General features: G+C 50.0%; 1 protein-coding gene across 4 annotated transcripts in view; it reads left to right on the forward strand.

Annotated features, from left to right (window-relative positions):
* Positions 1-26,094, forward strand: part of Col26a1 (collagen type XXVI alpha 1 chain) — a 145,844-nt gene that overhangs the window by 13,707 nt on the left and 106,043 nt on the right. For all 4 annotated transcript variants that reach the window (XM_063271656.1, XM_039089747.2, XM_039089746.2 and 1 more), the window contains exon 2: positions 23,725-23,847. In XM_063271656.1, coding sequence (XP_063127726.1) covers positions 23,725-23,847 — 123 coding nt within the window. The remainder of the gene's footprint in view (positions 1-23,724; positions 23,848-26,094) is intronic.

The raw sequence follows: 26,094 nt of genomic DNA on the forward strand, positions 1-26,094 counted from the left end.
GCCCACTGGCTGGCCCTGCCAAACCCACCTCCCACCCCTTGAGATGCAAACTGATTCTCCCAAGAGCCTCTGGCTTCCGCTGGACCTGAAACCCTGCAAGAGCTGGTCTCTGAGAATTCTGCGAGGAGCCAGAAATGGAAGCCAAATGTTGGTGTCAGGTAGAGGAAGCTGGTGGGTGTGTGTGGCTCAGCAGGCTGGGCAGCTGTGAGGGCTCAGGCTCCTGGGGCCAGGACAGATGTGTAGGTGAGGCTCACTCATGTTCTATTTTTAAAAGTTCTGGCACATGTGCATGTGTGTGTGCACACCAGTGTGTGTCAATCGTGGGCGTTGCTACTCAAGTTTATACCTTGTATTTTAAAAGGGGGGATTTATTTTTAGTTTTGACTGATTGATTGTGTGTGTGTGCATGTGTGTGTGTGTGTGTGTGTGTGTGTGTGTGTGTGTGTGTGTGTGCATGCCTACTTGCGTGTGTGTACTATGTGCATGCAGATGTCTGCAGAGACCAGAAGAGGGCATCAGATCTCCTGAGGCTGGATTTACAGGTGGTTGCCAACCACTGGGTATAGGTGCTGGGAACTGGCCTCAGGTTCTTTGCAAGAGCAATGAATGCTCTTAACTACTGAGCCACCTTCCCAGGGCCCTTCCCCCAACTCTTTTTATTTATTTGTTTAATTAACTGATGAATTAATTTAAGACAGAGTCACTCGCTAGCCCGGAGCTCACTGAATAAGCCAGTCTGTCTGGCCAGCAAATTCCAGGGATCTGCTCATCTTTCCTCCCCAGCACTGAATTACAGGCGCACGCCACCACCACTAATGTTTTTTTAACATTGGTTCTGGAGATGAAACCAAGATCTTCCTGCTTTCTTACTCACCGAGGTATCTTCCAAACCTGTAATTCTGTGCATGTGTGTATGTGCATGAATATGCGCGCGTGCACGCGTGTGTGTGTGTGTTTGCATGTGTGTGTGTGTTTATGTGTGTGTATCACATGATCTTACCTGCTATGTAAGATCAATGTAGCCCTTCTGGCTGTAGAATGTTGCTGCTAAGGCGGCAATTGGGTGAGCATCTCTTCTCTTCCTTGTCTTCAGCTCTGTCGAGCGTGTGTTCAGAGACAGAATTGCGGGATCATAATGCCATTCTCAGTTTTCCGAAGGCCCAGTTCACAGCGCTTGTGATATCCTTTTGTCCCTATAACAGTGAAGGTTTGCTTGTCATTCTCTGTGGTTTTGGTTGATACTGCCTTTTAAGATACAATCCCACTTTCTTGCCCAGGTGGGCCTCGAACTCATAATCCTCCTGCCTCAGCTTCCTGAAAGCTAAGATGATAGGCATGCATTTTTTTTTTTTGAGTAGAGCTGGAGAGATGGCTCAGTGGCTAAGAGCACTTGTAGCTCTTGCAGAGCGCCCAGGTTTAGGTCTAAGCACCTAAATGTAGCTCATAACTGTCTGTATCTCCAGTTCCAGAAAATCCAATGTCCTTTCTTGGCCTCCACAGATACCAGGTATGCAAGTGGTACACAGACGTACATATAGGCAAACACCGATGCACATAAACCAATAAATACAGATTTAAAAAGTCCGTATGTAGTGTGTGTGTGTGTATGTGTATGCATGTGTGTATGTATATGTGTGTGTATGCGTGTGTGTATGTGTGTGTATGTGTGTATGCATGTTTGTATGTGTGTGTATATGTATATGCATGTGTATATGTGTGTGCATGTGTATGTATATGTGTGTATATGCATGTGTGTATGTGTGTATGCATGTGTGTGTATGTTGTGTATATGTATATGTGTGTGTATGTGTATATGTATATGTGTGTATATGTGTGTGTGTATGCATGTGTGTGTATGTTATGTATATGTGTATGTGCGTATGTATATGTGTGTATATGTGTGTATGTATATGTGTGTATATGCATGTGTGTATGTGTGTATGCATATGTGTGTATGTGTATGTGTGTGTGTATTCGAGTGTGCGTGTGTGAGCATAGAGGTCAGAGGTTGATGTTGGGTTTTTTCCTTTATCACTTGCCACACCCCTTTTTAAAAAGATAAGATCTCTACCTAAATCTGGAGATCAGTGATTGATTAGTAAGGCTGGCCAGCAAGCTCTGGAGTTCTTCTGGTCTCCATACTCCAAACACTGGGGTTACAAGCACTTGCCACCATGCTGGCTTCTTGCTCAAGCTGCAACAACCCCTTCACTGACTGAGCTGTCTCCCCAGACCCCACATGTTTTCAATTTTAACATAATCAAATTTATCTGCTTTTTCTTTGTTGTTTGTGTTTTTAGTGGCATAGCCAAGAACCTCTCACCCAACCCGATGTCATGAAACTCTTCCCTACATTTTCTTCTAAGAGTTGTACTATTTTTCGTCTTGTATTAAGACCTTTTTTGTTTTGCTTTGTTTTGTTTTTGTTTTAAATTTTAAGACAGAGTGTTGGGAGCCCAAGCTGGCCTTGAATTCTCTGTGTAGCCAAAAGGCTGGTCTCAAAGCCATGATTTTCCTGTTGTACCTTCCCAAGTGCTTGGATTGAGATTGAGCCTGGACCATCACAGAGACTGAACCACCAACCAAAGAACATGCTTGGGCTGGACATAGACCCCTTACACATATGTAGTAGATGTGCAGCTTGGTTTCTATAGGGGTCCCCTAACAATTGGAGCAGGGGCTGACTCTGACTCTGTTGGTTCTTTTGGATCCCTTTCCCCTAGCTGGGATGCCTTGACTGGCCTCAGTGGGAGAGGATGTGCCCAGTCCTGCTTTGACTTGATGTGCCCGGGTGGGGGGCCTCCCTTGGGGAATAAGAGGAGGGGTATGAGGATGAGACTTGGGCGGGGGAGAGGAAGGAGGGAGGTGCAATCAGGATATAAAGTGAATAAATAAATAAATTAAGAGAAAAAAATTAGAGAATCAACAGAGCTAAGAACGATAGACTGAGGTCTCTGAAACCGTGATCCAAAGTAAATAATTTCTGCCCTTGAAAAAAAAAAGGAGAAAAAAATTAAAAAACAAACAAATGAAAAAAAAAAAAAAGAGTGAGCATGGAGCCGTGGAGAAGCACACACCTTTAATTCCAGAGTTAGGGTGGCAGAGGCAGGTGGATCTCTGTGAGTATACTCAGTGAGTTCCAGGATAGCCAGAGCTACATAGTGAGACTATCGAGAAAAACCCAAACCAATCCCAAAACACCATCTACTTTGTTCTCAATTTTTGTTTTTGTTGTTGTTTTCACAAAATCGGGTTTCTCTTTGTAGCCCTGGCTGTCTTAGAACTCATCCTGTAGACCAGGCTTGCTTTGAATTCTGAGATGTGCCTGTCTCTGTCTCCCAAGTGCTGGCACTAAAGGCATGTGCATGGAGACACAGTCTCATGTAGCCTACAGTATCATTGAATTCACTAAGTAGCAAAGGATGACCTTGAATTTCTGATCCTCCTGCTCCGAAGGCCGAGTATGTTTGGTTTTATATAATGCTACAGATGGAACCCAGTGTTTTATGTATATTAGGCACTCTACCACTAAGCCACGCCCCCAGCCCCTCACTGGGGGATTCTAGGCAGGGGCTCTACCACTGAGCCACGCCCCCAGCCCCTCACTGGGGGATTCTAGGCAGGGGCTCTACCACTAAGCCACACCCCCAGCCCCTCACTGGGGGATTCTAGGCAGGGGCTCTACCACTGAGCCACGCCCCCAGCCCCTCACTGGGGGATTCTAGGCAGGTGCTCTAGCACTGAGACACGCCCCCAGCCCCTCACTGGGGGATTCTAGGCAGGGGCTCTACCACTGAGCCACGCCCCCAGCCCCTCACTGGGGGATTCTAGGCAGGGGCTCTACCAACCCTTTCACCTTCTTCACTCCCTGACTCCTATTCACTTGGCCCTCTATTGGATTGTTTTAAACCATCTCCAGATCCCAGCCCTTTACTCGTACAGCTTTTTCTCCCGACGATGCCTTCGATATTTGTCTTCTTGGATCTCTTGCTGTTGAATTTGCTTTCTCATTTGTTCAGGATCTAAAGTTAGACTGACGGCTTTGGTTCTTTTTTTTTTTTTTTCGGAGCTGGGGACCGAACCCAGGGCCTTGCGCTTCCTAGGTAAGCGCTCTACCACTGAGCTAAATCCCCAGCCCGACTTGGAATTGGCCTTCACCAGCATCCCAGATCTGCCTTTGAACCAAGTCTCTCCCTTATGCTTCTCTCTGGCATTTCATCGAGGCGGAGCACATCCTTCAGTAGCTTTCTCGGAAGAGCTCTGCCGAGTCACAGCAGAGATAAAGGCTAGTGTGTTCCTGTGAATCCACACCAACTGATTTGTGCCCTTGTAGGAATTTATGCCTTTTATGTGTAATTGCATCTGTTTGTTTGCTTGCTTGCTTAGACCGTGTGCATGCTTGCACACATGTATCCATGCCGTTTCATTTGTGCAGGGGTCAGAGGACAAATTGCAAGAATTGGTTCTCTCTTCCCCTGTGCGGTTTTTGGGAATTGAACACAGATTGTCAGGTTTGGTGGCCAACACCCTTAGACACTTAGCCATCTTGCCAGCCTTCCTTGCCAGCTTAGCCATGGAGTAAATGATATATTTTAGTGTGTGTGTGTGTGTGTGTGTGTGTGTGTGTGTGTGTGTGTGTGTGTGTTGTATAAGTATGTACATGCATTTTTTTTTAAAGTGAGGTCTTACTATGTAGCCCTGACCAGTCTGGAGCTTATCAGTGTAGACCAGGCTAGCCTTGAGCTCACAGTGATCCTTCTGCTTCTGCCTCCCAAACCTGGGATTTATGTCTATATGTTGTATGTATGTGTGTGTGTGTGTGTGTGTGTGTGTGTATATGTATGTATGCGAGCGAATAGGTATGCTCATTTGAGTGTGCATACGTGTGCATGTGGAGACTAGAGACTGAGGTTGGGTGTTTTCCTCCATCGCCCTTCACCTTGTGTATAGCCAGGGCCTCTGCCTTGAGCCCAGCTTCAGCCAGCTTAGTTTGGGGATCCCCTTCTTGCCTCCTCAGTTCTAGGACTAAAGATGGCAGCCATTCTTGCCCGCCTTTATGTATGGCAAACACTCTCCTGGCCCAGCATCCTCCTGGCTCTGTCCTCACCGTTTTTAATTTATTGTTTTTATTTGAATGTGTATGTGTAAGTCTATGTGTACCACTCATGCAAAGGTGCCCATGCAGGCCAGAGGGTGTAGGATCCACTAGAACTGCAGTTATAGGTGGTTGCGAGCCAACTGATGTGGGTGCTGGGAACCAAACCTGGGTCCTCTATGAGTGCTCTAACCACTGAGCCATCCCTCCAGATTTGTACCTTTTTAACTGACACCATTCACTGTGTGGGATCAGGAGGGCTTTGCTGTCCAATAGAATAGAGGAAGGCGTTCTGGGGAAGATGTTGATCTGATTCTCTCTCTTCGGTAGTCCCAAGGTGGGGGAGCTTGCCTCTGTATGGAGGGAAATTAGTCTCAGACACACTCTGCAGTGTGTGTGTGTGTGTGTGTGTGTGTGTGTGTGTGTGTGTGTGTGTGTGTGTCTGAGTGGTGGGGACTATGAGGTTGCTGAGGCTAGGGATCGGACACCCATAGGAGCCAAGAACCAAACTGCAGGGATGAAAACCTCAGCCCAAGGATGGGATGTGGGCAGTGGGCAGAGCATTTGCTTGGCACCTGTGAAGCCCAGCGGTGAGGCACTGAAGGAAACAGGGCATGGTGGCACACACCTGAAATTCCGGTACTTGGGGGATGGAGCCAGGAGGATCAGGGGTTCAAGGTCATTCTCCGGGCACAGTGATCAAGGCCAGTGGGGGATAAGTGAGACTACCCCCCAGTCAAAAACCACAAAAGGAGACACTTCAGCTGGTGACTGGTGAGGACAAAAGGAAGCGCCTGACACACATGCGCGCGCGCGCACACACACACACACACACACACACACACGTGCATGCACGCATGCTCTACACATACCCACCTCCAGCTTCCCTCACACCCCACCCCCCACCCCACTCTCTCCCAGCTCTGGGAACTGAGACACTCGCTCCTTACCAGGGGTGGGTCTATGATCCCCAGGGTCCTGTCTGCACTGTGCCCAAGCAGGACAACCAGCGGCATTAATTTTTAAGTTTGTGCTTGTGTGTTATACACGTGTGTGCACACATGTGTATTGTGGGTTCACATGCACATGTGTGACTGTTCGTGTGGAGGCCGGAAGTGGATGTGAGCTGTCTTCTCCAGCCCCTATCCACCTTTTCCTATTGTTTTTGAGACAAGGTCTCTCAATGACTCCAGGTCTCCCATTGGCCATGGCCACTGAGATCCAGGTTTTCATCTTTCTATCCTGACCTGCTCACCGAAGCCTTTTGTCCTGAGGTCAGTGCACTGCCTGGTTGTGGTAACAGGACCCTCTGAGGCTGGTGACAGAGCAGCAGGAAGGAAGGGGGGATGGGCCCCAGCCCTCTGAGAGCCAGAGCAGATGGTAAAGTAAAACAAGGGTTTGTTTGCCTCTCGGGGCATCCGGTTCCAGTGCGAGGCTGGAGTATTTCTGGCTGTAGCGTCTACTCACAGATCCCTGTGCGTGTAGAGTGTTGGTTACCTTCTCCTCTCTGGGCGTGTACTGGAGCCTGATGGAGAGTCTTCTTGTTTATATTCTGCAGGATCTGGTTTTGTCTGGGCTGTCAGTTTTTCCAGGGCAGGGGCCATGACCCACCCTGAGGCCTGGAAGATCCTGTGAAGCATCAGACAAGGTCGGGTTGACTGATGGCTGGACCCAGGAAATTCCCAGTGCAAAGGGGGCTACATCTTCCCCATCCAGGCCTTACAGATCTTCCCCGCGTCTTGGGAAGGTGGCAGGTTTGCATTTGGACTCTATATTTGCGCCCACGGAATCCTGCAGACTTAAGTATGGAAACAAAAGCTCACTTCTGTAGTTTTTAAGAGTAAAAAAAAAAAAAGTCCATTCTTTTGTTTAGCGAGTGTAGGGGGGGCACTTGTGCCAGGCCACACCCGTGGAGCACAGAGAACCACTTTTGGGACTCTGGTCTCTCCTTGCACCATGTGGGTTCTGGGGATCGAACTCAGGTTGTCAAGCTTAGCAGAAAGCATTTGTATGCACTGGACTGTCTGCAGACCACAACTGTAGGTCTTTTTTTGCTTGCTGATGTGTGCCCCTCGCTGTGGGAGTAAGGGCTCTTTGTCTCAAGAAAAGACTTAGCTAAAGTCTTTCACCTAGAGAATGGCTGAGTCAGGCAAGGCTGGAACCTATGTTTTGATATGGTTTCACATTCTCCAGGCTGGCTAGGTAGTCAAGGATGGCTTTGAACCTCTGAACCTTCTGCCTCCCCATCTGTCAGGTGTGTGAATACAGGCGTGTGCCACATCTCCTGGTTTATGTGATACTGGGGAATCGAACCCAGGGCATCATGAGTATGGAGCAAGCACTCTACCAACCGTGCTCCAGGTCCAGCTCAGAACCTGGGTTTTCTGGTGTCACGGGCTGCACCTCCCGCACACACACACACACACACACACACACACACACACACACACACAAATACAGTAGAGAAAATGAGGTATAGTAACATTTCCGTATCCAGAGACCATGTCATTGAAAAGGAAAGTATTACTTACAGCTCCCAAGAGGAAAGGGTGTGAGGCAAGGACTGGAAAGATAGCTCAAAGGGAAAAGGCATTGGCTGATACCTGAGTTCAGTTCCTGGGACCCACATAGTAGAAGTAGAAGTCTTGCAGACTGTCCTCTGACCTCCACACGCACACCCACACACACACGTGCATATAAGATACATGAGACGAAATGAAAATGTTACAAAAGAAAAGAAGTAACCGTGGACGCAGTCGTCAGGGGGATAGCAGTGCCCTACTTTACTGATGTGAACCTTCGATGCTGTCCTGTGGCATTGTTCTTGGGGGAGACTTGACACCAATACCTATTTGCCAAAGATAGGAAACCATTGACAGACCAGAGAAGGGACACAACCACAGTCTCAACCGCTGAACTAGTGAGTTTATTGGCGTTACTTACTGGAGCATGGAATGACCCAAAGGCCCCAGCATCCCACCCCAGCACCGGTCATAGTCATAGAAGCTGGAGCCCTGGAGTAAGAGGAGGAGAAGGGGGAGGGGGAGAAGGGGGAGGGGGAGAAGGAGGAGGAAAAACAAAAGCACTTTTAAGATTTCACCGTTTCAAATGTCCCCTCTACAGGGATAGAAACTTATCCCAAGGAATTCTAGCCCGAAGCCTGGCAAAGTCACCCGGGGATTGATTAAAAGAAACCTTTCTGGTAAAGGAACTGCAAGCCATTAGCGTTCAGATTTTTCATGGATGAGCCTAATTCGGCGCATTCTGCAGCCTGCGATGGATTTAATTTTCTGTTTGATCCCACGGAGAAACCCACAAGCAAGCGGGGCAGTGGCTCCCGGGACTCGGTGCGGAAGCCCGGGCTTCTCGGGCGGCGGCGCTCTGTGGGAATCGCCCTCGCCCGGTCTGCAGGGGTTCCTGGAAGGAAAACCCTTTAATCAGGGAGACTGCAGGGTGTGTGGCATGGGAAGGAGGGAGGGTGGGTTGGAGGATGGCTCTGCAGGGACGAATCAAGAACTTAAAACAGTTGCAGATCCTCTGGGTGATTCTGGGTCTTTCTTGTGGTTGTGGTGGTGGGGCCCCCATGGTGCCGGTAGGACTTGGGGGAGGCAGCCTGAGGAGAGGAGAGAGGAGAGGTGGGCTCCTTGAACCTTCCACCAGAGGGACATCTGCCTTTAATCAATGCCGAGAACAAAGGGGGTCAATTAATTGCCTGTAACAGACTGAGGGCAGCTCAGATTTCTCCACAGTCTGCTGCAGTGGGGGGCAGGGGGTCTCAGCTGCCCAGGCCACTATGCCGAGAGAGGAGGCTGAAGAAAGCATTCGGATGCCCGGCTCTGTTCAGGTCCCGTCCCCTTACCCAAATGCCCTCACATGCCTTCCAATAGCCTCAGGCCAGGGTTCTAATATTAGCCCAGAGACTACATCCTCTGATCTTTTCTGATCCTGCCCGGGGCCTTACTTTGCAACCTCCTTAACCAGCCACTCTAGCCTTACAGCTACACCCTACACTTCCGGGGCTTTTAGTTTTTGTTTTTCCCCAAATTCTTGCTTTGTTTGTGGAAGGTAGAGTAGAGAGGCCCTCAGAAAAACGTGGCATGTACCCATGTACATGCATCTGTCCGTCTGTCTCGCCGCGCTAGGGACGGAATTCAGGGCTTTGTGAATTCTAAGTGCTCTGCTTAGACTAAAGGCAATGCTTCTCAACCTGTGGCTCTCGACCCATCTGGGAGGTCAAATGATCCTTTCATAGGGGTCACCTAAGGTCGTTCTGCACATTAGATATTTGCATTACAATTCATAGCAGTAGCAAAATTACAGGTATAATTTTAGGGATCACGACAACAAGAGAAAGTGTATTAAACAGTTGCAGCATTAGGAAGGTTGAGAAATACTGGGGTGCGGCTCAGTAGAAAAGTATGTGCCTAGAACGTTTCAGTGAGGGGCTGGGGACATAGCTCAGAGGTAGAGCCCCTGCCTAGAATCCCCCAGTGAGGGGCTGGGGGGCGTGGCTCAGTGGTAGAGCCCCTGCCTAGAATCCCCCAGTGAGGGGCTGGGGGTGTGGCTCAGTGGTAGAGCCCCTGCCTAGAATCCCCCAGGGAGGGGCTGGGGAGCATGGCTCAGTGGTAGAGCCCCTGCCTAGAATCCCCCAGGGAGGGGCTGGGGGGCGTGGCTCAGTGCTAGAGCCCCTGCCTAGAATCCCCCAGGGAGGGGCTGGGGGCGTGGCTCAGTGGTAGAGCCCCTGCCTAGAATCCCCCAGGGAGGGGCTGGGGGCGTGGCTCAGTGGTAGAGCCCCTGCCTAGAATCCCCCAGGGAGGGGCTGGGGGCGTGGCTCAGTGGTAGAGCCCCTGCCTAGAATCCCCAAGGGAGGGGATGGGGGCGTGGCTCAGTGGTAGAGCCCCTGCCTAGAATCCCCCAGGGAGGGGCTGGGGGCGTGGCTCAGTGGTAGAGCCCCTGCCTAGAATCCCCAGGGAGGGGCTGGGGGCGTGGCTCAGTGGTAGAGCCCCTGCCTAGAATCCCCCAGTGAGGGGCTGGGGGCGTGGCTCAGTGGTAGAGCCCCTGCCTAGAATCCCCCAGTGAGGGGCTCGCAGTGTGTCTCAACTGTACAACATTTGCCAAGAATAGGCCAGTGAAAGGTTGAGGACATGGCTTTATTGTTATGAAATATAGAATTCCATGCTCAGTGAGAGACCCTGTCTTGAAAAATAATGTGGAAAGTGACAGAGGTAGACATTTTGACTTTAATCATTGGCTTCCATACACTCACCCAGGGGAGGGCACCCACATGCTCACACATATTTACTGCCCCTGCCCCAATTAAAAAAAAGAACACCAGTTATTCACCCTCTCTGTGTCCGGGAAAGCAACTCAGTTACCTTCTTAACTGTTATCACTCCCCCGAGCGTTCAGCATGATAAGAGGGACTCCATAGGGTGGAGGGAGGACTTTCTTGATCCAGGAACCCTGTTGGTCATTGTTGACCAACTTTGGAGTAAAGAGTAGGTATCTCTCACTGAGGCGGACTGGTTAGGGGAATGGTGTTATTTCTGGAAGAGTGTATGCGTTGGAAGTCTGGATGAGGTCGGGCTAGCCTGAGTGGGGGCGGTTGGGGATCTGTTTCAGGATGGGGGCTGCCAGAGGAGCAGGCAGGACTCAGTCATGGTGATTTCTCTCTTCACATTGTACTTATCAATGTTTATCCTAAACCAACTGTGGGTTGGGAAGCTGGGGACCAGAACTCGGAGATCTGTGTACCGGAAGTGACAGTTGGAAGAAAGTGTCACAGGAACACTCTGCCAGTTGACACCACCTGGCTGGAAGTTATCACAAGGTCCCCGTGCACCTAGAGATGTTCCCCACCTTGTCAGATATTTACAGGGTGAGCCCAAGGTGGTCCCTAGATAAGGAGCCTTGTGGATGGCGGAAACCTGTCCCCAGAGAACTATTTGCTTGGTCACTTTGGTTTTCACCTTCACAGCTTCTGGGAGAGCTGTCACAGCTTTCCACCCTTTCATTCGCTCATCGGTGTGATGGTCTCCGAAGCTTCGCCCAGCTTCAAGGCTGCTCTTCCTGCCCTGTGGGCTACAGGAAGATGAGAAGGAGCCGAGAGGGATAGCCCCACATGAGGTTACACAGTGATCCCATGGCAGGACCCTAACACAGGCTTTAGAATCAGCTCCCTTGTCTTTAACTGTGGAATCTGTTTGTCTGTTTGTCTGTCTGTTGTTTGTTTGTTTTCAAGGACAAGGTTTCATTTTGTAGCCCTGTAGACCAGGCAGGCCTCAAACTCTCAGATCCGCCTGCCTCTGCCTCCCAAGTGCTGGATTCTAAGGATTGCGCCACTATGCCCAGCAGCTATAGGATCTTCCAAAGTGTTCAGCCATGTCTGAACTCACAGGTCGGAAGTTTCAGAAACCACCAGACATGACCACCTTCAAAGAGGCAGGGATGAGAAGCTACATTTGGGGAGAAACAAAAGGTTAGCCTTGGAAACAGCAGGGTTAATTCTGGAATTTTCGTTTATTCTTTCATTTGTTTGAGTTCTGGGTATCTGAGTCATAGTCCCCACACTTGGTGGCTAGTGCTTTACCCAGTGGGCCATCTTCCCATCCACCCTATTGTCTTCAGACAGCGTCTCTCCTTCAACCCGGAGATCGTTGGCTTGTTAGGACTGGCTAGCTGGCAAACCCCAGGGATTCCTTTGTCTGCCTCCCCAGTGCTGGGATCACAGGCGTGCACTGTCACACTTGGCTTTGTATATAAATTCTGGGGATTGAATTTAGATCCTTTGGGCACTTTATCGGCTAACCCTCTCCCCAACTCCCACAGGAGTTCTTCAGGATCCAGGAGCAGGAGGTGCACTGCCCATGGTGAGATGCCCTGGTTGCTGTTCCTCCCAACTTCCCAGCAGCCTCAGCAGCCCTGGGTCTCAGGTGCAAAATTCCGTGGTTGATCCCTGCTCATCCTCATTGGAATCCCTCAGACTCTTATCACCTTTCCTTTGCTTTCCTTTCCTTTCCTTTCCCTATCTTTTTTTTTTTTTTTTTTTCTGGAGCTGAGGACCTAACCCAGGGCCTTGTGCTTGCTAGGCAAGCGCTCTACCACTGAGCTAAATCCCCAACCCCTTTTTCCCTCTTGTGAACACTGGACCCAGCCTCCCTGCTGATGGCAAGGCGGTAGGAGAAAGTGAAACACTGCAGTTTTGCTTTGGCCGACTCTTGTAGCCTGCTGGTCCACTGTGGGCAGCCATTTCCTTCCTGGGGTCTTAATTTTCTCACTCGCTGGAGCTGGGGGCCAGGCGTCACCTGTAATTTGGGCACTCTGGGTGGGCAGATGGGGATCATGAGTTTAGTACTAGCCAAGGCTACAGTGAGACTTTGTCCCAAGACAAATAAGAAAAAGGGAGGAGGGAGGAAGGAAGGAAGGAAGGAAGGAAGGAAGGAAGGAGAAAGAAAGAGAAGGAGGAGAAAAGGGTAGTGGATGAGGGAAGATAATCTGTTTATTTTTTGGTGTGTTAGTGTGGTGTGGTGGTGGTGGAGTGTGTGTGTGTGTGTGTGCGCGCGCGCACATGCGCATGATTGTGTGTCCCTGCTATATTCACTTCCACCTTATTCTCTTGAGACTGGGTCTTGGCCAGTGAGCCCCAGGGATCCTTCTCTGTCTTCCCCTTTCAGTCCTGGAGTTACTGGTTGTCTAGGCCACGCCCAGCTTTTTACATGGGTGCTGAGGATTCGAACTCAAGCCCTCACATTTGTGCACTGAGCCATCGCCTCGACTGACCCCTGTATAGTGTCTTTTGGTAACATTCATCTCCCGAGACCCCTCCAACTCCCTCTGATGAGACTTCCTCTTCCCAACTAAACTCCCTCTTACTTTCTTGTAGGAAGAGGCTGAGGGCGTGTGCTTGAGCCCTAGAGCGCTGGCCTAGAGTCCTCCAGTGAGCAGGTAGCACTCACAGGCTCATTAGAGGACGCTTGCCTAGATCCTGAGTTCCGGGTCGAGTTTAAAAACAGGAGACAGCAGTTCAGCTCCTGCTCTTTGGGCTCTGCCCAGATCCAACCAGGCCCCGTTCCTCGATGTCCTGATTGTGTCATAGGAGCTGCTGATCCGAGGTAGAGGATTCGGCACCTCTCTCAGCACGTCCTCTCTGACGTGCCCTTGAATGGCCATAGGCTTGTTGTAATCAGTTAGACTCTCTGCAGCCGGGATGGATGGGAAATCTGAGTCCGGAATGCTCTAACTCTCCTTCTGGCTGACCAGCATGTTGGGGCTGAACTGATGATCTTTGAAGGGCCCTCATTGGAGTGGGCTCAGGAATTCTCAGTGTGCAAGGTTCTGGAATGAATGCATGGGGTAACGAAGGGGTAGGAGGAAGGTGCCCAGCTTGCTCTCTCTGCAGGGTCACTGCAAAGAAGTGACCCCCGTGGGACACAGTTCCACACGTACTCTTCATCCTTCAAGCCTCGGTGCTGGGTCCTGGATCCCAGAATCCAGAAGCCACTTCCTTACCCTCTTTTCTGGGCCATTGCCATGGAGCTCTCAGTCAGCATCTGTTCAGTCTGAAATTGGCATTTCGGGGCTGGGAAGATGGCTCAGGGGATAAAGTATTTGCTTAACAATACTACAACCTGAGTTTGATCCCTGGACCCTGTTAAAGAGGAAGGAAAGACCCAATACCACACTGCTCCCTGAGCTCCATGATATACATGCTTGTACATGCACATCATGCATGCTCTCAACCCACCTCAGAATAATACATACGTGCATGCATGCATGCATACATACATGTATGCATACATACATACATGCACGCACACACACATACATACATGTTTAACAAAACTGCGCATGGGGGGTTCCTGCATGTAATCCCACTGCTGGGGAGGTAGAGGCAGGAGGATCCTTGCTGTCTACTACACAGTCATCCTGCCCTACTTGGTGAGTCCCAGGCCAGTGAGAGAGCCTGTCTGTGAGGGGGAGAGGGCACAATGGATAACATGTCTGACTGTGTTGGAAGATTCTAAGTTTGGCTGTTGGTTGGCTCCACCCGTTATTTGGCCGGTCATGGTGGCAACACCATCCCATTACTTGGTAGACAGGGGTGGGCAGATCTCTATGAGCCTGAGGCCAGCCTGAGACTTTGTCTCAACAACAAAAAACTCACGATGGATGTCACCTGAGGGATGACAGCTGAGGTTGGCCTCTGTCTTCTATCCACACGTGCACACTGGAGAGGTTTGCCACCCTCCCATGGCATGGGACCCTACGCTGAATAAAAAGCAGAAAGTGGACTGAGCGGCAGCCTCCGTCTCTCTCTGCCTCCTGATTAAGGAGGCTGCTCGAGCAGCCATCTTAGGTTCCTGCCACCCTCCATGCCTTCCTCTGACAGTGGGCTGTGCCCTCAAGCCGCCAGCCCAAATCAACCATTCTAGGTGGTTTGGTGGATCCGTGGGTACAGGAGTTTGCTGGGCAAACCTAATGACCTGAGAGTGAGTTTCAGGAACCATAGGGAGGAGGGAGAGAAGCATCTCCCAAAAGCAATCCTCTAATCTCCACATACACTCCATAGCACCCCCTCTGCCTGTTGTCTGTCTGTCTGTCACACCACTAAGTAAATAAAAGCAACCCTCTTCGTCTTTAGTTGCTTTTGTCAAGAATTCTGTCACACCAATGATGTGATAACTGACTCTCGGAACGTCTGACTGTCATGTCCCAGCACCTGCCACTCATGAGGGGAGTGTGTGGAAGGGAGCTTATCTTCCATATTTTTATTTATTATGGACTGGAGAGATGGCTCAGCAGTAAGAGCCCTGGCCTCTCTTGCAGAGGACCCAGCACCCACAGGGCAGCTCACACCCATTTGTAAGTCTAGCCCTAGGGAGTTTGCTGCACTCTGCTGGGCTCCTGGATACCGGGCACACATGGTACACATTCATGCATCCAGGCAAAACACTCATACACATAAACAATTTAAAACCTCTATTTGGCATGCACATGTGTGTGTGTGTGTGTGTGTGTGTGTGTCTGTGTACTATGAGTGTGGGTGCAGCTACCATGGTGAGCATGTAGAAGTCAGAGGAGAAGTTATGGGGAGTTTCCTTCCTCCTTGTGAATCCGGGGACTCAAACTCAGGTCATCAGATTGGCAGCAAGCCCCTTTCCCCACTGAACCATCTTTCTTTTTCTTCATTCTGGATTCTGCTTTGGTTCCTCAGAGTCCACAGCCCACTTCCTCACAGTGAACTTACTGTTAGCATAGACCTCTGGGGCTCACATCTCTGGGTTTAGGAGCGATCACCTACGTATATTCCCTGCTTCCGTTATATCCTGTGAGACTCAGTTCTCTGCTTGAAGCTTTCCTTTCTCTTTGGTGCATTTGCTTGTTTGTTTCATGAACACAGGCACATGCACTTGAGAACAAATATGTGTATGTGTGACAGTGTGAAGGCCGGGTGTCAACCTCAGCTATCACTCCTCAGTCGCTGTGCATCTTGGGTTTTGACACAGGGTCTCTCATTGGCCTGACACTCAGCAGGTAAGCTATGCTGGCTGGTCAGGGAGCCCCCAAGATCCATCAATCTCTCTATCTCCATGATTAAAAGCTTGTGTTACCATGTCTGGCCTTCCTTCCTTCCTTCCTTCCTTCCTTCCTTCCTTCCTTTTTCTTTCTTTGTTAAGATTTAGTTAATTGTTTTGAGACAGCGTCTGGTGTCTTTTCTCCTAAGGAAGAAGATCAGTTTGAAGTCAGATCTGATCCACTTGTTGGGGGGTGTGTTGGTTATCCAGGGTTTTTCATGAAGACTCAGTGCTGGGGCACTGGAGAGATGGTTCAGTCCATAGAGAGTTGGCCATGAATGCCTTGGGGCCTGAGTTTGCATCCCAAAAGCAGGATGTCGTGACACATATCTGTACTCCAGGGCTGGGATTGGTGGTAGGCAGGCAGAACTCTAGAACTTGCCACCCAGTTGGTCTAGCTGAATTGGTGAGTTCCAGGTTCAGTGAGAGACCCATCTCAAAACATAAAGAAGAAGCTGATAGAGGAAGAACATCTGATGGTGACCTGTGACGTCCACATGCACATGTGTTACAACACACATTAATGCATAGCTCCATATACATACACACATGTACATATATGCATGGATACACATGCACACATGTATACCAACACACACATACACACATGCACACACATGCACGATACACATGCACACATGTATACCAACACACACATACACACATGCACCACACACACACACACACACACACACACACACACACACACACACACACACACGTACACACACAGACTCAGGGCCAGAGGGAACATATTTTGCTCAGATAATGTCAAAGAGTGCCAGTTGTTTCCATCAACCAAGATTCTATTTTTTCCCCTCAACTTGTGGAGCAGCTTTACATCTCCACGTTTCAAAGATTTATTTTATGTGTATGCAGGTGTGTCTGTGTGGAGTGGGTGCACATGAATGCAGTGCCCTGAGAGGCCAGATGGGGGCACCAGAGTCCCTGGAGCTGGAGTTACAGGTAGTTGTGAGCGGCAGGATATGTGTCCTAGTTTGTTATTAAGTGTGTGTGTGTGTGTGTGTGTGTGTGTGTATGTGTGTGTATGTGTGTATGAGTGCGTGCATGCATGTGTATATGTGTGTATATGTGTGTGTGCATTGTGCATGCATGTGTGTATGTGTGTGTATATGTGTGTATGAGTGCATGCATGCATGTATATATGTGTGTATATGTGTGTGTATATGTGTGTGTATGTGTGCATGTGTGCATGCATGTGTGTATGTGTGTGTATGTGTGTGTATGTGTGCGTGCATGCATGTGTGTGTGTGTGTGTGTGTGTGTGTGTGTGTGTGTGTGTAGGCATCCCCAAATTCTCTGTGTCTGGGTCCATCTTCAATGAAGTGTCAGGAAGGAGACACACTGCTCTGACTGGAATTAGTCTACAGCACAGAAAGACTTGGGGTGTGTGGGTAGGCAGTGGGATACACGTCTCCCCAAGGAACAGAAGACACAGGTGATATCACAGGAAACAGGGATTTCAGGAAGGAGTCCATGGTAGGCCTCAGAGCCATGAGATGCTGTGATGAACTGTCCTGTTTTGTTTCGTTTTAATTTGTGTGTGCGTGGTGTGTGTATGTGTGTGCAGGTCAGAGGTCACTGTCAGCACCTTCCTTCACTGCTCTCCACTCTGTATTTTGATCTCTCGCTGAGTCTGGACCTAGCTGATCTAAGTGGACTGGCTGCAAGCCCTAGAGATGGTCCTGGCTTAGTTCCTCCAGTGCTGGGCTTCCAGGTGTGCCCTGGTCCTGGCCCCTTTTTGCCAGAGACTCAGGTTTGCAAGCTCTCTTGGCAATCACTTCGCTGCCCGAGCCATCTCCCCCGCACTGATGAGCTGGGTTTTCAAGCCTATCTGGAGAGGCTCAGAGCTCTCTCTCTCTCTCTCTCTCTCTCTCTCTCTCTCTCTCTCTCTCTCTCACTCTCTGGCTGTCTTTATTGTTTGGGGCCAGGTTTTGGTTGCTGGAAACCATTGACAGCCCATGAAAATATCAGATGTCTGAAGGAGATGACTCAAACCATCGGAAAATGTTTTCCAATTTGCAGTTCATTTTTTCTGTGGAAATGACGCTGTGTGATCCAGAGGTGGCCGGATTCTCTGTCTGTTCTAGTGTCCACGGGATGGGTTTCAAGGTTGGGCATTGTCCTCAGCTTGGCAGCAGATTATTTAGAGCAGAATCCCATCTCTGTGTCCTTTTGGTAACACCCAGAGAGGTGATATAGAACCCATGCTATATTATGATGAAGTGGGGGGGGGCAGACAAGTTGACTCAGCAGGTATAGGAGCTTGTCACGCAAGCCTAGAGACCTGAGTTCAATCCTCAGGACCGACATAAAGTTGCTGCCTGACCCCTGTAGGTGCGCCATAATATGGGCTCAAGCAATAGGGAGAGCATGATTCATTTTGGCTGGTGATTCCAGACAGTTCAATCCATCACTGTGGGGACACATGGCAGAGAAGTTCCTTTCACATCATGGCCAACCAGGAAGGAGAAGCTGACAGGAAGTAAGCTGTGAGAGTAACTCTCACATCCCATCCCCAGTGACCTACTTCCTCTAGTTAGAGCTTTCACCCTGAGGTCACAAGCTTGCAAAATAGCACTGCTACCAAGATTTTGACATTTTAGGATGTAAAATGATGATGCATGGGTCTTTGTGTGTGTCCGTGCATGTGAGTGAAGGTACCTTCAGAGGCCAGAAGGGGGCGCCAGACCCTCTGGAGCTGGGGCTTCAGCTTTCTCCCTTTTTTCTCCATGGCATTTAGTGTCTTCTTTGCACCCAAATTGCCCTGAAATTTCACCATAGTGTGGCTTAGCAGAGCCTTCCATAGGTTGTGTGTTCCTTCTGGTGAATTTTCTATACTGTTCTCTGTCTCTCATTTTCCTCCCTCTCCTGTTCTCCCTTTCCCTTCTTTCTATTAGAGTCTTATGTAGCTCAGGCTGACCTCAAACTTGACGGGTAGTTGAGGAGGAGTTTGAATTCCTAATCCCCCTGCCTCTACTTTCCAAGCACTAAGATTACAGGTATGTGCCATCAAACCTGGTCTTTTTGTGGTTTTCTTTTCTAGAACTTGCTCTGTAGACCAGGCTAGCCTCAAACTCCCAGAGATCTACCTCCCTCTGCCTCCCGAGCACTGGGATTAAAGGTGTGCGCTGCCCATGGCGAGATTTGTTTTTTTAAAGGTTTATTTTTGTTTATGTGTATTTCTCTGTGAGTGCCACATGTCTGTGGTGACATCCACAGTGGGTGTTAGGTTCCCTGAGGCTGGAGTTGCAGACAGTTGTGAGTTGCCTGGTGTGGGTATAGGGAACCCAACTAGGACCCTCTGGGAAAGCAGCAAGCAGGCTCAGCCACCGAGCCATTCCTTGTGCCCCTATTGCATTTTTTTTTTTTTAAAAGAGAAAATGATCCACTGAGAAGCTAGCCCAGCTCACCTGGAAGTTCCGGTCCTCCTGCCTCCGTTTCTCCAGTACCTAGAATCCAGGTGTGTGTCCACATGCTTGGCTCACTCATTTCTAAGAGATCAAAAGTTTTCTTTCCACAATTTTACAGGTGGTACATTACTCTATCTCTTTGAGGATATTAAGGTTTTAGAAGCTCACTCTATGCTGAGGAATACGGCTCAGTTCGTAGACTACTTGCCTAGTGTCCTAAAAGCCCTGGGTTCTATCCCCAGCATTGTATGGAGGAAGGGGTTTGCAATCCCAGCACGTGGGAAGTAGAGAAGAAAGGATCAAAAGTCACAGGTGATCCTCATATACATGGTGAGGCTGGGGCCAACCTGGGCTACATGAGACCCTGTCTTAAAAAAAAGAAAAGTTCTTTCTATTTATCTGGTTGGTTCCTCTGCTGTTTTTCCTTGTGATCTATTGCCTGTTGAGTTTGTGCCTTTGTCTTTTTTCTTTTCTAATAATTTTTTTTTTCGGAGCTGGGGACCGAACCCAGGGCCTTGCGCTTGCTAGGCAAGCGCTCTACCACTGAGCTAAATCCCCAACCCCACTCTTCTAATAATTTAAGTCTTGGCGTTTGTTTGATGGTTCTATAAGTTTACTTCTGTTTATTGATACCTTGACTTTTGGTACACTGGTGATTTGGGGAAAAAATGGGGAAAGGGTGTGCAAAGAATCCAGCTATCTGGAGGTCAATAGCTTGTGAGTCTATGGTGCTACATGGGTAGTCCAAGCTGCCCTTGAACTTGCTGTGTCGTCCAAGGTAGCTTCAAACTTGCAGTCTTCTTGCCTCGGCCTCCAGAGTGTTAATACTGTAGGTGACCACCATTCTCAGCTACAAAGCCTCATTCTTTTGTTGTTGTCTCCAGTTTTCCAAGGCAGGGTTTCTCTGTGTAGCCCTGGCTATCCTGGAACTCACTCTGTAGACCAGGCAGACTTCAAACTCACAGAAAGCCTCCTGCCTCTGCCTCCTGAGTGCTGGGATTAAAGGCTTTCACTGCACCACCACCAGCAGGCAGTGCCTGATTCTTGATAACAGCAGGGATGAAGACTTGACTACCCTTACCCACTCTCCCTTACCATGTTTCCTGTGCTCCCTGCCTTACCCTCTGACACTCACCCGGTTCCCCTTGCATACTGACCACATGTGTTGCTCCTAAGCTGCCCCCATCATTAGTGCTGGTCCTGTTGGCTGCACATTTCCGGCTGGGCTTCTCCACCTCCAAATCGCTCCCATCTGCTCTCTGTCTCTCCCGGATGCCTCAGAGTGTCTGGCCCACTGCTCCTCATTTTCTAATGTGGCTGGGGACTTATTTTTAGCTTTAAAATTTCTAGGATCTGGTGGTAGGTGGAGGGGATGGGAGCATGTTCCTGCTGGGCAATCTCTACACTGCTTGCTCTGTCCCCCTTTTCACCTCTGCTGTCCTTGCCCAGCTCTTCTTTCCTCTTACCTCCTGTGTCCAGTCATTGTCCTGATGAGTCATAGCCTTGCCCCCTCATTGTGGGATTCTAGGCAGGGGCTCTACCACTGAGCCACGCCCCCAGCCCCTCACTGGGGGATTCTAGGCAGGGGCTCTACCACTGAGCCACGCCCCCAGCCCCTCACTGGGGGATTCTAGGCAGGGGCTCTACCACTGAGCCACACTCCAGCCCTCACTGGGGGATTCTAGGCAGGAGCTCTACCACTGAGCCACACTCCAGCCCTCACTGGGGGATTCTAGGCAGGAGCTCTACCACTGAGCCACGCCCCCAGCCCCCTCATTGTTGGATTCTAGGCAGGGGCTCTACCACTGAGCCACACCCCCAGCCCCTCACTGGGGGATTGTAGGCAGGGGCTCTACCACTGAGCCACGCCCCCAGACCCTCACTGGGGGATTGTAGGCAGGGGCTCTACCACTGAGCCACACTTCAGCCCTCACTGGGGGATTCTAGGCAGGGGCTCTACCACTGAGTCACGCCCCCACACCCCTCCTGGGGGTGGGGGGATTCTAGGTAGATGCCCTACCACTGAGCCATGCCTCCAGCCCCTCACTGTGGAGTCCAGTGTCTTGCCACTGAGTCATGGCCCCAGCCTCCAGGACAGACCTGTGTCCTTAGGCCCAGGTCTCCTGACACCTCTAATTAATTGTACAGGGATTTCTGACATGCTTTTGGTCCACATTTATCCTTCTGTGCTCATGCTGGCCCTTGATGACCCCTGGAACTGCAGTTAATGGATTGATCTTTTGGTGTTTAGCTGGTAGCCTCTCCTAGAACTGACCCTGCTCTCTCCCTGTAGCTCCTTGTGCTTGTCAGGAGGTTGAACCTCTTTTGTAATCAGGCCCTTCTCTGTCATGCTTCCATGGCACGGAGGGGTTGAGTCTTCTCCAAGGAATCCACAGGTCAGTGACTGAGAGGACACCAGGGCTGAGAGCCTGCCGTGCTTTCGCCTCCCCTCAGTCCCTGATAGAGGGTCTCTGATAGTTCATATTGTCAACCCCATAGGCTCTAGAAGTGCCATGGAAACAAAACCACGGATATGCCTGTGGGGAAGTTTTAAGACTGGATCTGTTCAGGTGAGAATGTGGGCGGGACCTTGGGTCAGCTATTCAAGGGGTCTTCACAGTCAGGGAGCTGTAAGAGGCGTGGCTTCACAGTCAGGGAGCTATGAGAGGCATGGCTGACAGCCTGCTTCCTCTTGATTATTCAGTCCCTGACCCCAGATCATTGGATGGTGCCGCCCATATTCATGGCGGGTCTTCCCACCCAATTACACCTCTCTGATAAGCCTTCACAGACATTCCAGAGGTGTGTTTTCTAGGTGATTCTAAAGATTACCCCGTACAGGCCAGACACAGTTCAGTGTTAACCAAGAGTTCGTCTGGATTTGGTATCTCAGGCCTTTAATCCCCAGCACCCGGGGAGACACTGCCAGTACATCTATGTGAGTTGGAGAACAACCTGGTCTGTGTCACAAGTTCCAGGCCAGCTAGCGATCCGCAGTAAAACTGTGTCTGTGAAGAAACTAAGCGTTTGAAGAAAAGAGGGTGAAGTAGAATAAGGTAGAAAAGACCAATTATTAGATGTTGGTTTATTGCTGGATGGTGGTGGTGCACGCCTTTAATCCCAGCACTTGGGAGGCAGAGGCAGGTGGGTCTCTGAGTTCAAAACCTGCCTGGTCTACAGAGCAAGTTCCAGGACACTCAGGGCTACACAGAGAAACCCTGTCTCAAAAAACAAACAAACAAACAAATGAAAAAAGAAAAAAAATAAAGAAAGAAAGGAAAAAGGGGAAAATATTGACTTATTTAAAGCACTGTTTGTTCTGCCTGTTTGTCCAGAGGGACATCACCAGAAACAGAAAGCCGTGGAGGAATGGCTGAAACAGGGGTCATTGTCCCCAACCACCTGCTGATGCTTCTCTAAAATCTCACTTGCTTGCCTACCCCACCTAGAAGCCTGTCCTGGCTTTGGCCCACTGGTTTCGGCAAGGCTGGTGGGGAGACCGTTCACACGAGGTGAAGAGTGAAACCCGAGTCTGTGCCATCTCTGTAGGCACTGGGTCAGCAACTTCCGGAGTCTGACCTCGTGTTTTATTCTTCCGATACAGTTCAGCATAGTAAAACTCTGGGGAAAGGTTACCAGGTAACGATCATCACAAGAAAGCTTCGGGTATAGCTGTGAGAAACTCCCTAGCAAAGCAGCCGCGCGCCGTGACCTTTACAATAAGAATGAGCTCTGCTCGCAAGTAAACCAAGCTCAGGGCTTAGGGTCTAGAGAGGAAGGAGCGTTACTAAGCATAAGGATTTATTCTATCGGTAGATGGTGCAAAGTACACGGAACCTCGTTCATGAGGATGGTTCTAATCACTGAGAGATGACGCTCAGGGTTAGGGCCTAAACAATACTTCGGATACTCGTGGGGATTCCCGGGGAGGCTGGCTCCCAATAAAATAGCTAAGGATCACGGGTGGTTTGACCACATTCACTCTGGCATTCCAGGCGACCAGCTTGCTTGATTGACAGGTTCCTCCCGTGCTCACTCTAAGCTGTGCTTCCTATGCACTGGTGATGCCTCTCTTCCATTCCCATTGGTGTCAGAGTGCTTATGCTAGAAAGAGTCCCACAACAGGCAGGTCTGATCCAGGCCTGATTATGACAGTTAATATTGATGGTCGAGTTGACGGAATCTAAAATCAACTAGGAGACGCATCTCTGAGTATGTTTCCAGATTGGGTAAATTGAAGTGGGAAGACCAAATGGGAGGCACCATTCCCTAGGCTGGGGTCCTGGACTACATAAAAAGGAGAGGGTGAACTGAGCACCAGCATTCATCTCTCCCTGCTTCCTGACTGTGGTTGCAACATGACCAGCTGCCTCATGCTTTACCGACCACGATAGACTGGACCCTCAGATTCTGAGCCCAAATCAACCTTTCCTCCCTCCCTCCCTTTAACCCTTCCTTCCTTCCTCTCTTCCTCCCTCCCTCCCTCCCTCCCTTCCTTAAGTTGCTTCTGTTGGGAATTGTATCTTGACAGTATCCTCTTTCCCCACAGCACGCTCCTCTACACTGCCTCTGAACCCTCTGGGAACAGCCAAAGCTAACACAACTGTTGCTGTCCCCACAGGCACTGGTGCCATCACACGGTGACAAGGACAGTGTCCTGCCAGGTGCAGAACGGCTCCGAGACGGTGGTCCAACGAGTCTACCAGAGTTGCCGGTGGCCTGGGCCCTGTGCCAACCTCGTGAGGTAAAGGCACCCAGGGTGCCCTGTTCCGTCTTGCATGATGTGACCCAACTACAGTTCTGGGGTTGGTTGCCTTGATGCTTGGAAAGGGGAGTTGAACACAGATTCTGTAAACAGGGAGTGAGGTGTACGTGCTGCAGTGAGAGGGACGAGCTCCTACCTGATACAGTGTCACTGTTTGGGATTATTGCCGATGCCTGGGGGAGAGGACAGAGGAGATGGAGAGGGATGGTGGGGCTAACGAGGAAAGTAAATAAACTAAATTATGGGCTTGGAAATCTAGCTTTTAGGGCTGCCCCTTAACAACCATGCCTACTCAGGGCCTTACCCTGTTACAACACAGTCACACTTTCCCACAGCCACACCTTCCCACAGCCGTGCCCTAACAGAACCGCCACCTCCAACAGCCCCGCCCTCTTGTGGCTCTGGACTCTCACAGACACGCCCTCCCCCAAACCACGCCCCTTCAAAAAAGCCACACACACACATAGCCCCATCCCTCAAGCACTCCATCCCCAGCCATCCTTACCCCATCACAGCTCGCTAACTCCAACTTCTCACAACGCTGTCTTAGAGTATTCCCTTGATGCCTCATTGTCGGGGATTCATCCTGCAAGCCTCAGTTTCCCTACTTTAAAATGGAGGGGACAGAATACTGCCTCAAGATATTGGTGGAGGAGGAAATGAGGTTATGTGAGGGAAGTCCCGCAGGAATCTAAGTTCCAATCAGCTCTGAGGCGCAGGCTTTTGATGAGTGGAGAAAGGCTTAGGAGCCAACTCCAGGCGCTCCGGCCCCAGGCAGCTCCTGGTGCGGTTCAGGCCTGAGCATGCCGCGTGCCTGCATTCCTCACTCTGAGGTTAGGGAAGCAAATGCTCGCAGGACCCCCACCCCATCCCGAGCTGACTCGGGCCTAGTCTTTCACTTAGAATCCCACTTGCTCAGCGTGTCTGGCCACGTTTCAACCGCAGCATTTACATAGCAGTGTTCAGGTTTCCGTATTTCTTGTCCGTTTCTCCTCCCCATTTTTCTGAAGTTGTGTGGGGCCCAATTTCGGTTTTTCCATCCTTTGAAACATTCCGGGGCGCCTTGATTTGTGCTGGTATAGAACCTTGGTGGGGAAAATAGAACTCAAAAGGCACTTCGTTGAGCTTGGGATCAGTTGCAAATTGTTTCCCTTGGTCCCCGATTGCTTTCTCCATGGTAGTAATGTCACTTCAATCTCTGGATCCTGGGTCTGCCCTAGACAGTAAGGGGCTTGGGATGTGCTCACCTAGAATACATAGAATCCTGATTTCCGGCCCAGCACTGCATAAACTAGGCATGGCAGAACACGCTTAGAATTTCAGTATTCGGAGGTGGAAACAGGAGGACCAGAAGTTAAAAGGTTATCCTCTGATACACAGCACATTCAGGGCTAGCCTTGACTACATGAGACTCCGTGTCAAAAATTTTAAAAAAAGAAGGAAAAGAAGAGAGACAGAGAGAGAGAGAGAGACAGACAGAGGGACATAGAACGCTCTGGGGAAGTTTGGTTAGGTGCCTGTTAATCCCAGCACTCAACAGCTAAGGTAGGGAGACTGAACTTCAGGCCAACCTGGGCTACACAGCAAGATACTGTCCCAAAAGAAAAAGAAAGTACACTGAGTTCGGGAGTTGCAGTTGGTAAAGTACTTGTTGTATAAAGAGGAGACCTGAGTTCTAACCCCAAACCCATGTTAGTAAGCTGGGCACAGTGGCACATACTGGTAAGCCCAGCACTGGGCAGGCAGAGGGAGGTGGATCCTGGCTGCCCTCTGGTCATCAAGAGGCCCAACACCAGATAACATGAGGACTGGGGATGGTGGTACATACATGTTGGGGAACATGGGGGGTCTGAGGATAGAGATGGCATTAAGCAGGGAGAAACTTATAAGAATTTGACATTTTGCTGTGAGTGGAGCAAGGGTAGGGTTTGACAAAGGGACATGGCTCAGTCATAAAGTGCTTGCCTCCCAAGTGTAAGGGCCTCAGTTCCATCCCCCGAAGCAGCCTAAAAGCGGGTTTGGTGGTATACACTTGGAACCACAGTTCAAGAAAGGGCAGACATGTGGGTTCCTGAGGCCCACTTGTTAGCTGGCCTTTAGCCAGCCTGGACGAATTGGCTAGCTCCAGACCAGTGAAAGAGCATGTCTCGGGGCTGGAGAGATGGCTCAGTGGTTAAGAGCACCGACTGCTCTTCCAGAGGTGCTGAGTTCAAATCCCAGCAACCA

This window comes from Rattus norvegicus, chromosome 12 (assembly GCF_036323735.1).
Source record: "Rattus norvegicus strain BN/NHsdMcwi chromosome 12, GRCr8, whole genome shotgun sequence".
In the NCBI taxonomy this organism is placed as follows: Eukaryota; Metazoa; Chordata; class Mammalia; order Rodentia; family Muridae; genus Rattus; species Rattus norvegicus.